We start from the raw sequence: 15274 nt of genomic DNA, 5'->3' as shown, positions 1-15274 counted from the left end.
CTCGGGTGGTCAGGACAGTCGGCAATAATGCGTACGAGCTTGAAGATCTTCAAGGACGACCGATCGGAGTGTACCATGCCAAGGACATTAGGTTGTGATCTGGAAAGAGGAATAACAAAGTACACGAGCTCAGAATCGGCATGTGTCTACTTCCCGTAAAGCGTGGGCCCCGCGTTGGACACCGTTGGAACTGCATCTTGGCATCGAGGCCGGCGGAATCCGAATAGTCCTAATCCAAATGCTCCCAAGTATTCCTGCGCTAGCCTAAAACTCTGTGTTAGCGTCTCTCGGAATCCAGGGTGGTGTTGCATTTTCAGTTGAAGCCGTCGGGAAAATACTGAAACGAACCGATACGTCAGCAGGTTCCGCTATCGATAAGATTTGGTGGTGACACCGACTATTGATAGCGGGAGAGGATCTAGCTATTTAAATTTAGCCCGGTTCGCTCGTTAACTGGGTTTGATGGCCTTGAATACGTTCGCTGACCCATCTTGAGAGAGCGGGAGGGAACATGGCGAGCGACTTTGGTGTAGGTCAGGGTTTTGCTTTAGTTGCTGCAAGAAGTAGTGGGAGAACGGTCAGAAAAAAAGACCAAAAATTTAAGTTCGTGATTAGTGTTTGAATAACTCAAAGTGAGTGTTTATTTATTAGTCCGGAACTTGTAAATTACAGTGGTTTTTTTTACATTGAAGCCGCCGGGGACCCTAACTAAAGGGCCCCGGAAATTTAAACATTTGGGAAGTGAAATCTTACCAGGCGGACCTAACCTGGTCGTCGACCACCTGCCGCAGCAGCATCAGCAGCAGCAACATCAGCCGCAGCAGCATCAGCAGCAGCATAGGCCGCAGCAGCATCAGCAGCAGCATAAGCCGCAGCAGCATCAGCAGCAGCAACATCAGCCGCAGCAGCATTGGCCGCAGCAGCAGCGATCAGTAGCAGCAGCAGCAGCCTCAAGCGGCAGCAGCTACAGCGACTGCCGCCAAGACGGCCAGATACGGAGATTCCCTCGGTGAGTCCGTTCCGGGAACGTATGCCCGCGCTGGCCACGTGGTCATCTCCGAGTCCACCGACGCCCTGCTTCCGGCCACGCTACGCTGTCCTCCGGACCAACTGGCTCCGTGCGGACTCGCGCTGGTTTTCGCCATCAGCGTTTTCCCTGCTGCAGCTTCAACACATACGACGTTGAACTCTGAAATAAATTAGTTTTAGTTATTGTTTTGTGATAGCATACAGTCAAGATTGTAAAGTACTTACTGTGAAATCTAATCTAAATTTTGAGGCTCAAGCCCGAACCCTAGCCCGCGTCCAACTATATCTAAATTGGGTCGCGAAATTTAATAACTTGTGGGATTTGTTTAGCGTACTTACCTTGTCAGCACGTCCCTTCTTTTCCCTTGGAGCTCCTCAGGATTAGGCGACCCGGTTGGCAAACGCCACCAATTTAGTGCCGTGTGGCGAGTTTGCCTGACACTTTGAACTCTAAGCGTCTAAAAATTTCCCTTGTAGTTGTTTCCGCTTTGACCGCTTCTCATCTGGGCGACGGTCTGAGATCGGCCTTAAAGTTTCTAACGAAAAGAATAGATTATCAGTAGGAATCTATAATGAATGTATTTACTTGTTAATCTCACCAAGAATTAAATGTAAACAAGCTACCGAGATGGTTGTGTGAGTTACCTTGGGCGGGGAGATGAGCCGATCCTAATCCACCAGGAATAGACTCCGGTCTGCCGGAGATGGGGTGTGCCTCCCACATCTCTCTTGGGGCACCCAAGGTTGGGTGGGTGCGTCGTGGCAAGGACATCGAAGCCACCAATTTCGTCGAATTGTCTTAGTTGCTTAATGTAAACATAGTTTTGTTTGTTTTGATTTGTGCTAGAGATGGTAAATCGACGTGAGACATCCGATGAGTCGGAATCGATTGTTCGGACTGCAGGGCATAGGGGGTACTCCGCCCTGGGACTCCGTGGCTAGCCGGCGCTGCCCTCCGGGAAAGATGCAGTTCCGTAACAGTGTCTTGATTTTTTTTATAATTGTTGACAGAACTTGAATTCATACAATTTGTATTAAATTAATTTTGAACAATCAAATAAGGTATTGAATGAGTATCAAAGTTTGAGAGTACAATGAAATAACCATACAAAAACCAAATTGAAAGTGGATGCTCAGTTCCACAGTGGGAACAGGACATATGTCGGGTACAAAACTACGGCCACACTGCAACCGGTGCCCAGCTGATTGTTGCTGTTGCTTTTGTTTTTGTTGCAAAACCATAATTTTTGATTTTGTGTTATTTCCATCAAAAAATGATAAATATCTTTAACAAAATTTATAAGCAATAGCACAATTACCATGTCCACGCCACTGGAACAACAAACAGATGAACGAGAGGCTTTGCAGTCGATTTACGAGGGCGATACGAACTTTAAGGAAATTGACAGCGTCACATTTCAATACAAAGTAAGCCACATGGATAAAAATATTACCTTAAAATATTTTAAGATTGCTTTAAATCATTATTGAATGTTTACTATTTATAAATTAACTTCAGTATGGCGAAGAGGACAACTACAGGTCGTTTCTGGTGGAGCTGAAATGGGGAGAAAACTATCCGGATGAGGCGCCAACGATCAATATGAACACATTTTATAACAGGAATCTGTAAGTGGATTGGGACTCTTGAAGAAACTCTTTTAATCCGGCTGAGGATATGGCCATTTTGAGTGAACGGCTGGAATACATTAATTAAAATGTATTTATATTCTTTATCAGCACTTATTTGGATTCAAATAAGTCATATCTACTTCTTGGTTTCATCAACACAATATCAGTTTTAGAACTCTCTGTTCCATAGTACTATTATAATCAGATTATTACATCACATATCGGTTTCCGTTCGAATTTATAGAGTTGTTAATGTTGTTTCACAGACTGCCCGCTGTGAAGGAAGAGATCACATCAGCTTTGAGTACGGAAGCCACTCAATGGTTGGGCTGCGGCATGACCTACACACTGTTCGAAGCCCTTAAGGACAATCTGGAGCAACTAACAGCCGGTCAGCCCGAATCCGCACCCGCAGTAGTAGCCGTAGACGATGGCGTGGGTGCCCTGAAGATCTCCGATCCCAACGCCGATGCGGATGCCAGGAAAAAGGAGCCCAAGAAGGAGCAGCTGACCAAGGCGCAGAAACGCCGGCAGTGGGAACGAACCGATCACAAGGGAGATCGAGAACGTGGCTGGGATTGGGTGGACCTTGTCAAGCATTTATCGCAGACAGGCGGTAAGAATGAAGATGCTCCCACTGCCGCCGAAATCGCCGCGTCCAATGCTCCAGCTTTGCATCCCCTGAACAATTAAAAACATTAGACACTTAAGAGAAGAGAAAAACAACAACGAGAACACTTTAAATCGAAATCAAAAGCCAATACTATTGTTAATGTGATCTGATAATGGCTAATTAGCGCAAGCATGTCTATCAAGAAATCTTTAATTTTTATGCTGACTATTAAAAGGTTTGAATTTTGATTTAAAGATTTGTGTTTTCGTAAGTCAGCAATTGTTATTAACTGGGTAAGTAGCTGATTAGCTTAAGCTCTTTTATTAGTCATAATTTAGGGGGGGGTGAGAAACATTTAAAGAAGACATTTTTTGTGAAATACTTTGTAGGACCGATTTTAAATTAGTTCAACAATTGGCCCTTAGAGATAAGATTTCTTGCCATACCTTCTTCAAATAATAATGCAATTTTTTCCTGGGAAAACTTTATTGACATTTGTAATAACTGCGTACATTGGTAATAAAATCATAGTTTAATACAAAAATAAAGATCAGATCGATTATAATAATACAGGGATTATGTTTTGCAAAGATCAACATTGACAGGGATAACTAGCGATAAAAACGTGATAGACATGGCTGGGCCTAATTGAGATAACCCTCGGCGCGCACATTGAATGCATCCATCAGGGATCCCATGGGCGTGGCGGGACCAAAGCTCTCGATGGTGTTGGCCAGCTTGTTCTTCATGTTGCGCAACCGCAGGGAGGCGTGGATGAAGGTCACCGAAAAGGGCAGTATAAGGGTGAAGGCCGTCAGGAGCAAAGCGCTCATCAGATGCAGCAAGAGATATCCTCCGAGCAGAGCTCCTGCCAGGATGTACCACTTCTGCTGGGCATTCTGCTCCGCTGCATTGGCATTTCCTCCGGTCAGACGGCTGGCGATGAAGTTGTTCTTGGACTTGCCACTGAAGAACTGCCAGATCACGGCTATGATCAAAGCCTGGACCAACAGACCACTGACGATCTTCAAGGGATGAAAGAATATCATCAGGGCGTAGATGGTAAGGAAGAGCAGGAAGTAGTTGGTTTGGTAGTACAACAGATTCTTCACCACCCGATTGCCCCACTTCTCGAAATCCTTGAGATTGGGCAGCTGGAATCGTGCCGATCCCAGCATGAAGTCATCGAGTGAGCGGAGGGGCGGCAGTTGAAGATTGCCGGAGAGGGCGGCCGCAGCATCGCCCACAGAGGAAGTTGAGGGTGCCGACATGGTCTTTAGGTTTTTACGGATGTCCTGGTGATCCTCCTTGTCCTGCTGAAACAGCTTCTGGTATTTCGGTTGACGTAGGCCGCGTGCAATGTTGCGAGCCTCTTCGACGTTGAGCAGATTAGAAGTCCACTGCCGAATCTTCGGCCGCAAGCCAGAGTTTCTTCTCTTCCCGGGTAACAGACGTGTTTTCTCGTCGTCGGTAAACCAGTCGTAGTTGTCGTCTTGGTCACTGTTCTTCTCCGGTCGCAAATATTCCAGCGTGACACTTGAAATTTCAACTACGTTTCCTTCCAATTTTTCGTGACTAACAAATGACTATAGGAATCTGGAGATGGGAGCGATATCTATCATGTGCTGACAGCTGACGTGTTTTCCCTGGTTTTTTTAGTTTCGTTATATTTTCAAGGCAGTGATATCAATTGTAAGTGCTTAGAAAATTGTGTAATATTGTTCTCTGTTTTAAAATGTATTTTACTTCTTGCTGGTCAATTAAATGGTCATTTATATGCGTAACACATATATAGTTGTTCAATTTTTATTTTTTTTTTGTTATATATTCATCTGCGTTAGTCAAGAAGCACATCACTGTAAAATATCGATAAATTCAAGTCAAAACGTTGCCAGACCGATCAATATTTAAATCTTTAGCAAATAACATTTTAAAATTAAATGATTCAAGTTCACTGACGTGCAAATAGAAATATCAATTGAAACCACACAAAAAACCCATTATGGTTGAGTAAAAAAAAACCAAACATTTTCTATACAAACCAAATGTCTTGATTAACTCTTCCGTGTTTATTTGATCGCTCTTACTCAAAAATGATTATTTTTAACTTCGATTTATTCAATTCGACCACATTCAGATTAAATTCAAACTCTTTGTCAATTAACAAGAACCTGGGCTCTATTTTTGTAAAAATAGACGGAAGTATAAGTACAGCTAAAATAACAAAAATCCTTAAGTAAAAGGAAACTAAAAATGTGATTAACGGAAATTATTCTGAAAAAGAATTTTACTTATGTGTGAATGTTTGCGGGAGGAACGGGTGGGTGGTGGTGCGTAGATTACAAGAGAATAATCAACCTAAACATTGTTAAACAATTATTTATATTAATATTCATGATTAAATTAGGAATAGTGTTTCTGTCTATCCTCCGACTTGGACGTTGACTACGACTACTTAAAACTTGGTTCAAGTTTTGGTAATGCGTTGCAGCTGGTAACACGATGATGCTATCATTTGGTAGGTGGTGCTGGTTACGCTTCCAGATCGTTTACGAACAGCACCTCGCGGTTCTTTAGGCCCATATCCTGGAGGGTCTTGTTCAGCGTCTCGTTGGCTGCGCCTGCTCCTTCGGCGGCATCCACGTCCGCCTTCGAGTAGAGCACCCGCTTCGGGAAATTCGTTGTGATCTCAAACTCATCCGGCGAATCGGGATGGCAGAAGAGAAAGTGATAAACGTCCTGAAAAGAATGTAATAGTTTTATAAGAACTCCAAGTTATTAGGGATATTGCTAGTCTTATTTCGGTTTGCTTTTTGGGTAATAAATTCTGTTCATGATTCCGAAAATTCCTCAAGTGAAAATCTCCTTATTAAAGAAATGAGGAAATAAGTGAGCTATAAAACGACTAAGTAATAAAGGCATGCAGTGGAAAACATGAACAAGTCGATAACAAGATGAGCAATACAGTTTGGTTTATCCTCTGATGAGAAATCATATTAGTTTTGGGCTTACCAGCACCGAATCCGTCTGGTTGAAGCGCCGCTCGAGGCGTGTGCCACTGGGAAGCTTAAAGACGACGGCGATGGCGCCGACTGCATTCACTGCCGGTTCCGATGGCACTAGCGTGGCCAGTTCAATCTTTTGGCGGGCAACCTCCTCCTTGCGCAGCTCCACGTCGCGTCGAGCTTGCTCCACAGCCTCCTCCGCCTGCCGCACCGCATCCCGCTCCCTTTGCCGCTGGCGCTCCTTTTCCTCGTCCGCCAGCAAACTCTGTTCATAAGCCTCGTCCTGCTGTCGCCTTAAAGTCTGTGTGAAATTACGCTCCAAGCGATCCGCACGAGCTTGACTTAGCCACACCTCATTCGCCGCGGTCACCGACTGAAGGCGGCGTAGCAGCTCCTCGGGCGTGCAATCCCCCTCGAATCGTCCAACAATCATCATGCGATTCGCACGAAGGCTGATCATCACCATCAGCGGGTAGCTACGTACCGTGATCGACTGCATCACCCGGTAACCCTCCGGCGTGGCCACGTCACAACCCCACAGCAGGGTGTGTGTGTTAATGTAGTCAATGACCGATCTCGACGAGAGTGTGTTGCGGCAGAAGGAGTCAACATCGGGGTTCTTGGCGGGGTCCTTGTGCAGATAAACGATCAGGAAGCGCAGCTCTTGCTTGGCATCGTTCAAGGCCTGGGCATAGGTGCCCTGGTAGAAGACGGGGTGCTCGGGGTACCGCTCGTAATACTCCCTTATAAACTTCATCACATCGCCCAGCGGATCCGTCACCAAACGTGGTTCGTTCCCGCCGCCCAGGTTCACAAATGCACTGACTATGCTCGTCAGCGTGGAGTAGAAGTACTGGAACACGAAGTTAATCACGTAGCCAAGGATCCCAGTGAAGCTGCGGGGTATGGGGCCACTGGGCACCCGGCTCACTGTCCGTCCGCCGGGCATGTTGGCGGAGAACACCTGCTGCAGGAAGCGGTCGTTGATCACAGCGGGGGCTCGCACATCTGTTGACGCGGCGAACATGGTGGGGCGACCTTCGCGGATATTCAGCTGCTCCTGAAAGGCCACCTGCATGGGGAAGAAAGGGGATAAATGGTTATTAAGCTGGTCAGGTTAAATATAATGTAGCTATATGCAACTGTAGAATATTTAATAAATTAATGAATGTAATAAATAAGCATTTTGTGAAAATAATAAGGTCAGCATTTTTTCGAGTGGGTACTGTAAATTGGACGAGTCCCTTATATTTCGACCGCGACTGTGTCTGCATATGTTTGCCTGCGTACCTCGAGATCCCATTGATGTCTGATAAGGACGTCGCGGCATACGTTCATGTCCTCTATGCCGGTAAGGTCCTGGAACTGGAGAACCTTCTCTGTCTGTTCGTTGGTTAGTCCGTCTGCTTCCATTTTTCCAGCAATTGAAGGCCTCCGTTTCCCAGTCGATGTTGTTGTCTTCTACTCAGCGTGTGTGTGTGTGTGTGAGTGTGTTGTGTTTGTTTGTGTGGGTGCCAATTGGCCGTGGCTGTCTCTGTGGTGTTGTTGTAGATGGCCTTTGTCCAGTGGCTCAGCCTTTGCAGCGTGGGATGGGGGATGAGCTGCGTGGTCACTAAATGCTTCTACTGGTCGCCAGGAATCATTTCAACGCACGCCGAACAGCCGCTCTACAAAGTTTTCAACATTTCTCGGCAATTTATTTCTTTTTCGCAGGTGATTGCTTGCTCTTCTTCTTGCCTAATGATCCGATGAATTTGGTTGTGACTGACAAGTGTGACCGCACTTTCCGAGGCGTTCCCACTGCTTCCTGCGGCAACTTAATGAACACTATTAATTTGTCTTCACTTTTCCTGAAATCGGAGTTTTTTTTAACTTCTCCCAATTTTTGACGCAGTAAAATATACAATAAAATCATTGCTGATATTAAAAGTAACGTTATTGAATCTGAAATAAACAATAGAACAAATAATTTTGTTAGAGCTTGTTATTTGGCTTAATGTAAGTTTGAGGCTATTTTTAGATGAGTATATTTATAAAAACATATTTTTTAAGTAAGTGCCTAAAAAACTAAAACTAAATTAAATGCATTTAAAATTGGGCGCTTAAGCCATTTTCTTAATATACGTTAAACTTGATTTTTAAAAGACATGGAAACAAATAGTCACTGGTTACATCTTGGTATTTTGGGCGAAAAAAGAGGTGGGCACACTTGGTAGCAAATCTCCGCCAGCAACAAAACTCAAATTTGAATTGTGGGACAATCGACAGAAATAGTCAAAATGTATGTGATTTCCACTTCAAAGAAGACTGTGCTATCCGACTTTGCGGATCTGGAGACAAAGTCCGAGTATGTGCACAAAAGTGGAGAGCTCGTCGACTTCCAGTTTAATGGCCAGCGAAGGGTCTTTGTCGAGGTGGATAAAATGGCGGGCTTGGCTGTGATGCGAATAAAGGAGAAGGAGGCAAAGGGTAAGAAGTAGGTAAGGATGTAAGTTCCGTCTAAACTAGCTTTACCCATTTAACCAGCTCCCGAGATCCAGCGAGTCCGCAAGCTGACCATCGACAATGCCTACTGTGTGGCCTGTGCCAAGCAATCGCTGGAGGAGATCGCCGTGGGCCAGAGTGGTTGTGTCAAGCTCTACAACTTCCGGACTGCGCAGCTGATCCATCGCTTTCCGGCGGATCCGCAGAGGAGCACTGTCCTCTACATGGACTACAACAACAGGGATGACTGTATTGCCGCTGTGCGCGAAGGCGGGGACATTTGCATTCTGGGCATCAAGACCAAGCAGAAGACCAACACCTTCACCATCGATGGCGAGTAAGCTACCTAGATTATTCGAATAATGTAGAACACGTACTGATAAGCTATAACTCCTTTAAAAAACTTACAAACTCCACTCACGAAAGCTTGTCCCTATAACTTGTGAAGTTAAATTTAACCTTTTGTAAACAAATTCCATAAAATTTCTAATAATACTCATTATTTCAGCTCCACTCTGGTGCGGTTTCATCCAAGCAAGCGTTTCCAGCTGTCGATCGCCTCCTACAAAGGCGCCGTGACAGTGTACGATGTGCAGGGCATGCGAAAGATCTTCCACGCCAGCGAGGCGCACAGTGCTCCCTGTAGGGACATCAGCATGTGTGCCACTCAGCCCGCGCTGCTGGTCAGCGTGGGCTACGATTGCAAGATCAACATCTTCGACATCCGGCGGAATAGAGCTCAAGCTTCCACGGATCGGTTGACCTACTCCCATCCGCTGTCCACGGTGGCGCTGAGTGACTGCGGCACTTACCTTTGTACGGGAAACCTTAAGGGCGAATTGATTGCCTACGATATGAGAAGCACGAAAGCTCCGTTGGCCATTAGAAGTGTTCACGATGCGGCTGTGACCCGGGTGGCTTTTGTGCCCATGCCTGGCGGAGATAACCAGCAGAACAGCAGCCTAAATGGCTCGGGCAATGCAACTGGATTGGGAACCGAAGCTCCTCGAGGCGAGCGTTCTTCCAGCGAGGAGCTGCGCAAATCCATTGCTACTAATTTGCAGCAGATAAGTTTCGGTGTAAACAATTTGGGCTTAGCGGTGGCGCCGCCTGCTATTGCTCGCCGGGATTCCTTTTGCGACTTTTTGGATGCCCAAGGCCCGAGGGCAGTGGATCGCATGTCCACGCGTTTGGGCACCTCCTACAGGGACAGCTTCGATTGGGAGACCCTCAACCGGAAACCCATCCCCAACGAGACTGTTCAGCGCCAGAGCCTTTGTGCTCCAGGGGGATCTGGTCTCAGCTCGGTGGACAACTCCTGCAACAGCTCCAATGCGGAGTCACTGCAACGTAAGAAATTAATACTTATACTCTATCAGTAACAACTGATAATAACTTGCCATATTATTTGAAGAGACCTTGAGCGGCCAGCTAAAAGATCGGAGCAACATCTCCGGGGAGGTAAAGTTAATGAAGATAGCCGAAACAGATGAGCACAGCGAGGAGCAGTCGGCAAACATTTCCGTGGCCAGCAGCACGGGCAGCGACAAGGAGAATCCCCCGCCGCCGGACGCCGAACTGAAGCGCCAGCTGCGTTTGCTCTCGGCCAGTCGCAACAGTACCCCACATCATGCCAACGTCACACCACAGTTATCGAGCACGCAGCTGAAACCGCAGAAATTGCTGGCCAAATCTTCCAGTGGGCTATCCGCCCAAATAGATGGCGATTGGCGCAAGGAGTTTAGCGAGCTGAAGGAGTTTGTCGACCAGCGCTGCGGACAGGTGGAGCGGGAACTGGAGTACTTAGGCCAGTACAACCAGAAGAAGATGGAATCGCAGATGAACCATCACACGAGGCAGTATCTAGAGAGCACAGTGGAGATCCGAGACGCCCTCGCCTTACTTCTCCGAGGAGATAGCTTTATGCGCGAGTTTTCGCGTCTGCAACATGAGAACGAAATGCTGAGGGCCCAAGTTAAGTTTTATCAGAGGCAGGAGCAAACTGAATCATGCGAAGAATGAAATGCGATCTAAGTGCACATGTTCAGTAAACACATTTTTTAATAAGTCCATTAATTATTTAGATAATGTTAGTCAGTTTTGTAATACATTTAAAATTATTTGTGAGACACGAGAAACATTTTCTGAAATACGCAAAGCGATAAAGGAATGTAATTTAATAAGATAGATAAGGTATTTATAAAATAAATTTAAAAAGTGGCCAATTCAGTACCTAGTCTTATTTCAATCATAGAGTCTCGAAAATAATATTCATGTAATTCTTCAATTCGGTCTTTAAGTTAATGTAAAGACAAGATACTTAACTGTCTCATAAAAGATGTATGCATTTAATTTTCAAGTTCACTTTCTGTACTCTAGCTTTAAATAATCACTGGTCCGCTGCATCATGGGCATGTCCACTGAAATGGTCCTGTTAAAGTTCTCGTAGTCGACGATGTAACGCTCGTTTTGGGCATCGTAATGGATGATGTTGACGAACCGCTGACCCCAGAAAATCTCCCTTGGAAGATAGGACGTCTTGGCCTCCGTCATTTGGCCTGTGGCCGGGGAAGTGCCCACAATGGACACATAAAGCTCGTATTGTGCGGCATTGAAGAGCTTGGCGGTGGTGAACTGGAACAGAGGACTCGACTCGTCGATCACATGGCACACCACATCGGGCCAGAGAATAATCTGCTCCCCATTTCCCTCTAACTTCAGTTCCACGTGAGTTTTAACGAACTCACCCTCTCGCGTGCTGTCAGCGAAATAGATAAGATGGGAAATCGTATTAATTGCAAGACTTATCTAGTTGCAAGGCTTATCTTACTTGTAGGTCAAGTTAATTTTGCTCAAGCTCTTATGACACCTTAAACATTTTCTCTTAGAACCCAGGCATATGGTATGCCGTGCTTGGGTAAAACAATTTAATAGTTTTATATTTTTAAAGAAATTGTTCTTAAACAAATTAAGTTTGATGGAAGTCAAGTCTAAAATATTTATATAAATTCTCTCAAAGCCCAGTCATAGGTATTTCAACTAGTATTTATTTAGAGATAACCATTCCTTTCTCCGGCACAACAATTAAATAGTTTAAGTAGTATTTTAAAAATAAATAGTCCATAGCAAATCTGTTTAAAAAGACGAAACTAATAGTAACTATAAAAATATAAAGAAATATTCATAATTTATTTTAGTTTGGTGGGAGTTCAGTAAGGCTAAAGCATAAATGAATTCCCTTTCTTTTCCAGGCTTGTGATTTATACTCTTTGCAAAACCTCTGACATAATCGTTATTATCGAAACCCCAGATAAGCCAAGAGATCCGACCATTCCCGAAAATGCGACAGTGACTCACCGCTTATCGACGATCATGTAGACGCGGATTTTGGACTCGATGGACTGCTGCTCGCGGGGATCGCACACGCGGAAGAGCAAACACAGTCGTCCGTCGCGGTAGCAGATCTGCGTGAGACAATCGCCAGATGGATGGGTCCAATCAGGTGAGCACCTACCCGTCGGGGAAATCTACTCACCACCGCCTTGTCGCTGAACTTCAGCTTGGTCAGCTGCCGCGCCGGACGTGCTGTCTTGGCATAGATCACGCTCACGATACATCCTTCGATGAGGGCGGCACTCATCATCTGCATCACGAACAGAAAGATGGTCTCTGGGCACTCCTCACTGGCGTACTTCTCTCCAAATCCAAGGGTCGTCTGCGTCTCCACCGAGTAGATGAGCATGGCCACCCAGTTGCCGACCCCAAAGATGCACGGATCTTCGCCCTCGCCCATCCGTTCTCCGCTCACTGGGTCGAAGATGAAGTCGCCGTGGGAGTAGGCCACCACGTAGCAGAGGGCGGCGAAGAGCAGCCAACTGAGGAAGTAACTGCCCAGGAACAGGGTCAGCATGTATTTCCACTCCAGCTCCATCTGTGCGATTCGAAAAAAACAGCCTTAATGGATTGCCAAAAGCACACAGGTAGGGTTAAACACCTGAGACCCATACTGAGACGACAGCAGGAATACCATGATATAGATTAGCCAACACAGTCTTTAAATGTGTGTCTTTGGACTTTTGCATTACTCACAATGTTGAACAAGATTATAGAAAACAAAAGTGAACAAAGGTGATGTAATGATTACCTATAAACTAATTATATAAAATTGTTTTATATTTCAAGGTTTCAATGATCATATCATTTTTTGTTCAAATTCAAGAGATGTTTTCGTAACCAGTTTCAAATAACTAAAATAACTTCCCTAGAATCCCCAGTTTAGCAATGCAGGTGTGTATGCGGTTGGTTAATAACGTTTTTATTAATATGTATGAGCATTTCAGGGGGTCATGGTTAGATTAGTGTACTAAAAACTATATACTAAAGGTGACGCGTTCGCTCTGGTTGGGATTAGACCTCGAAAGATGGGGACTCAGGTGCGGTGGCTCATTGGCCAGTTCATCGAGTCTGCGCTGAATGCTGGGCGTTATGCTATACACATCCGATCGCGGCGGATCGGCTTGAGACGATGACGTTTTCTTGGGGCCAAACCAGGATCTTACCAGCGTGGTGACCAGATCCCGCATGTAGCGCCAGGACTTCTCCGGAATTCGCCGGAACACAACGTTCTCCTTGCCGTTCTTCTCCATTACGCGATGCAGGCTGCGTCTCATTCCATCCGGTGAAGAGCTTCCCGGTCCGGAACCCACATCTGGTGTTAGCTCTATGGTGCTGCCCGCCCAGTCGTGTGAGTATGGAAAGCTAAATTATATAATGTTTAGGTGTTAGTTGTTACGTAGCCATAGATACACGAATATTAGAATAAATTTATATTTGTTTTCAATGCTTAAAAAGCTACACACATCATATAGAAATATTAAAATCGAAAGACTTAAAACGTTTGTTTTGCAATGATGCGATTTCATTTATGTTCTATATTAAATAAAATTTAAATAAAAATTTCCTATTGGTATTATACGGTACATTTTTTTAGCAACCTGTTGTTAAGTAAAAATACAAAACTAATCAATTTATTCGATAAAAACGGGAACCGCGTGTTCAAAGCAAACGTGTACTTTGCCTTATTATTTAATTCATTGAAATAAGACGATAAATTTCGTATACCAAATTTGTTGGACATTACAACTCAGACTAATATTATTGTTATCTTGTTTAAAAAATAGTATGGCGTTATTTAGTCGCACATTTTTTTGGTTTATATGTTGGTAAATAATTGACTAATGCACTTCAATGTTCAAATGCGTATATTTTCAAAAAAAAAAAAAACACGAAATCCGATGGAGATTGACAAGTATCGTATAAACTAAAACAAAAAACGCTTTTGGTAATCCCTGACCTTGAGCAAAATCGATGCTTACAATAACCGAACAATTAAAGAAATGGCGTAATTAAGTTCATAGTCCGGAAATAACTGTCTGGTTTTTTCGACCCACACTCACTTCTGCTCGCTGCGTGTTTCTAGGTGATCCCCGGTATTTTTGGACCTTCTGCGCCTCACAAATCCCGGACTTTCCGGGTAGTAATCCGCCGCATTGACCGTCTCCTTCTCGGAGGATCGGAGCAGGGGCTTCTGCTCCAGCGGCTTTGGCTTCACGGGCATGGAGGTGGATCGGTGCATGGGCAGGGATTCCGTGGCTGCGGCTTCCAGGGGAGATGCGTCCGATTGCATGGCCGAGATTCCGATATGACTACCTACGCAGATGCGGGATTACTGACGAGCGTGGCCTATAATTGTCGGGAATTTGGGGCAATTTCTTCACTCGGTCGCGTAGATCTGCGTTTTAATTTTAATTGAATTAAGCTGCAGTGGCCGACGCGTCGTTGGCGATAGAGAGAGCTCAACTTGATTGCCGGGCCGCTTGGCACTGACTAAGTCGGGGTCCGTGGAGACTACTATCTGCCCCTTGAAGATGTGCATTTGGATTTATTTATTATCTGGATCGCGGGCATACACATGTGACAGCGCCCGCTGAGATTAGTGCCTCAAAATGTGCCCCCGTGTATAATTTAGCCGTAATCAGTGTATTTATTTTGCGAACAATCAAATATTGTTCTAAGTCTGGCGAGTGTTATACATTTTATGCGCCAGGAAGGGATGGCAGACCGATTTGATTGCGTCTCTTGGCTAAGCGTATAATCATTTTCTGCTTGATATCCGCCTACGTTTGAATTTGGCGCATTCGTAGCTGTTGTTATCGATAATTGTATCGAAAACATTAATTTCTTCTCTACTTTAAATCTTAATTTCATCACTTTCACCTGTTATAATATGTTCTACTTTTGCAGTCAAACAAACTAATTTTTAGGACTTTAGTTAGCCAACAATAGTTAAGTTTCTTTTTAACTTTCCTATGTTGGTTGGGTTCCATGCTTAATGTAATATAAGAGTAGTATAAGTATAAATTATAGTATAAGTAAAATAGGGTTCGTGAGGGTAGATGGAAATCTTTTCCGGAAATTTTCCACAGATCTATTTTGAGGTGATATTTCTAAT

The 15274-nt window shown here is 44.7% G+C and overlaps 5 protein-coding genes across 6 annotated transcripts; 2 read left to right on the top strand and 3 right to left on the bottom strand.

Annotated features, from left to right (window-relative positions):
• The first annotated feature begins 2249 nt into the window (after positions 1-2249).
• On the top strand, positions 2250-3528 carry LOC108139024 (RWD domain-containing protein 4). The gene is made up of 3 exons (XM_017261630.1): positions 2250-2457; positions 2549-2658; positions 2928-3528. Exons 1-3 carry the CDS (start codon positions 2350-2352, stop codon positions 3352-3354), a joined length of 645 nt encoding a protein of 214 aa, XP_017117119.1. The 5' UTR covers positions 2250-2349; the 3' UTR covers positions 3355-3528.
• A 259-nt stretch (positions 3529-3787) lies between these two features.
• LOC108139026 (PRA1 family protein 3) lies at positions 3788-4855 on the bottom strand. Its single transcript, XM_017261631.2, has one exon. The coding sequence runs from the start codon at positions 4543-4545 to the stop codon at positions 3919-3921; it is 627 nt and encodes a 208-aa protein (XP_017117120.1). The 5' UTR covers positions 4546-4855; the 3' UTR covers positions 3788-3918.
• A 516-nt stretch (positions 4856-5371) lies between these two features.
• On the bottom strand, positions 5372-8149 carry LOC108138881 (FAS-associated factor 2). Its single transcript, XM_017261412.2, has 3 exons — positions 7570-8149; positions 6287-7351; positions 5372-6013 (listed from the first exon to the last, which is right to left on the bottom strand). Exons 1-3 carry the CDS (start codon positions 7690-7692, stop codon positions 5807-5809), a joined length of 1395 nt encoding a protein of 464 aa, XP_017116901.1. The 5' UTR covers positions 7693-8149; the 3' UTR covers positions 5372-5806.
• A 334-nt stretch (positions 8150-8483) lies between these two features.
• On the top strand, positions 8484-10985 carry LOC108138880. The gene is made up of 4 exons (XM_017261411.2): positions 8484-8748; positions 8806-9100; positions 9272-10113; positions 10178-10985. Exons 1-4 carry the CDS (start codon positions 8559-8561, stop codon positions 10783-10785), a joined length of 1935 nt encoding a protein of 644 aa, XP_017116900.1. The 5' UTR covers positions 8484-8558; the 3' UTR covers positions 10786-10985.
• Positions 10807-14659, bottom strand: LOC108138882 (inward rectifier potassium channel irk-1). Of its 2 annotated transcripts, XM_017261413.2 has the most exons (5): positions 14220-14659; positions 13323-13521; positions 12299-12694; positions 12121-12227; positions 10807-11521 (listed from the first exon to the last, which is right to left on the bottom strand). In XM_017261413.2, the coding sequence occupies exons 1-5, from the start codon at positions 14447-14449 to the stop codon at positions 11125-11127; spliced, it is 1329 nt and encodes a 442-aa protein (XP_017116902.1). In that variant the 5' UTR covers positions 14450-14659; the 3' UTR covers positions 10807-11124. The 2 variants fall into 2 exon arrangements, with proteins under 2 accessions (XP_017116902.1, XP_041566223.1); XM_041710289.1 differs by lacking the exons at positions 13323-13521; positions 14220-14659 and adding an exon at positions 12758-12872.
• Positions 14660-15274: the final 615 nt, after the last annotated feature.

This window comes from Drosophila elegans, unplaced genomic scaffold (genome assembly GCF_018152505.1).
Source record: "Drosophila elegans isolate 14027-0461.03 unplaced genomic scaffold, ASM1815250v1 contig_814, whole genome shotgun sequence".
In the NCBI taxonomy this organism is placed as follows: Eukaryota; Metazoa; Arthropoda; class Insecta; order Diptera; family Drosophilidae; genus Drosophila; species Drosophila elegans.
This window is presented reverse-complemented; position numbering and strand designations above follow the sequence as displayed.

Bases quoted from the DNA above. Each gene is read 5' to 3' on its own strand.
- LOC108139024 (XM_017261630.1), top strand. From the start codon at position 2,350: ATGTCCACGCCACTGGAACAACAAACAGATGAACGAGAGGCTTTGCAG. The intron at 2,458-2,548 runs GTAAGCCACATG...AATTAACTTCAG, and splicing joins GCGTCACATTTCAATACAAA to TATGGCGAAGAGGACAACTA. The intron at 2,659-2,927 runs GTAAGTGGATTG...GTTGTTTCACAG, and splicing joins ACATTTTATAACAGGAATCT to ACTGCCCGCTGTGAAGGAAG.
- LOC108139026 (XM_017261631.2), bottom strand. From the start codon at position 4,545: ATGTCGGCACCCTCAACTTCCTCTGTGGGCGATGCTGCGGCCGCCCTC.
- LOC108138881 (XM_017261412.2), bottom strand. From the start codon at position 7,692: ATGGAAGCAGACGGACTAACCAACGAACAGACAGAGAAGGTTCTCCAG. The intron at 7,352-7,569 runs GTACGCAGGCAA...TTCCCCATGCAG, and splicing joins GACATCAATGGGATCTCGAG to GTGGCCTTTCAGGAGCAGCT. The intron at 6,014-6,286 runs GTAAGCCCAAAA...CATTCTTTTCAG, and splicing joins ACCAGACGGATTCGGTGCTG to GACGTTTATCACTTTCTCTT.
- LOC108138880 (XM_017261411.2), top strand. From the start codon at position 8,559: ATGTATGTGATTTCCACTTCAAAGAAGACTGTGCTATCCGACTTTGCG. The intron at 9,101-9,271 runs GTAAGCTACCTA...TCATTATTTCAG, and splicing joins ACCTTCACCATCGATGGCGA to CTCCACTCTGGTGCGGTTTC. The intron at 10,114-10,177 runs GTAAGAAATTAA...TATTATTTGAAG, and splicing joins CAATGCGGAGTCACTGCAAC to AGACCTTGAGCGGCCAGCTA.
- LOC108138882 (XM_017261413.2), bottom strand. From the start codon at position 14,449: ATGCAATCGGACGCATCTCCCCTGGAAGCCGCAGCCACGGAATCCCTG. The intron at 12,695-13,322 runs GTAAGATCCTGG...CGAATCGCACAG, and splicing joins GGGATCTGGTCACCACGCTG to ATGGAGCTGGAGTGGAAATA. The intron at 12,228-12,298 runs GTGAGTAGATTT...TGTCTCACGCAG, and splicing joins AGTTCAGCGACAAGGCGGTG to ATCTGCTACCGCGACGGACG.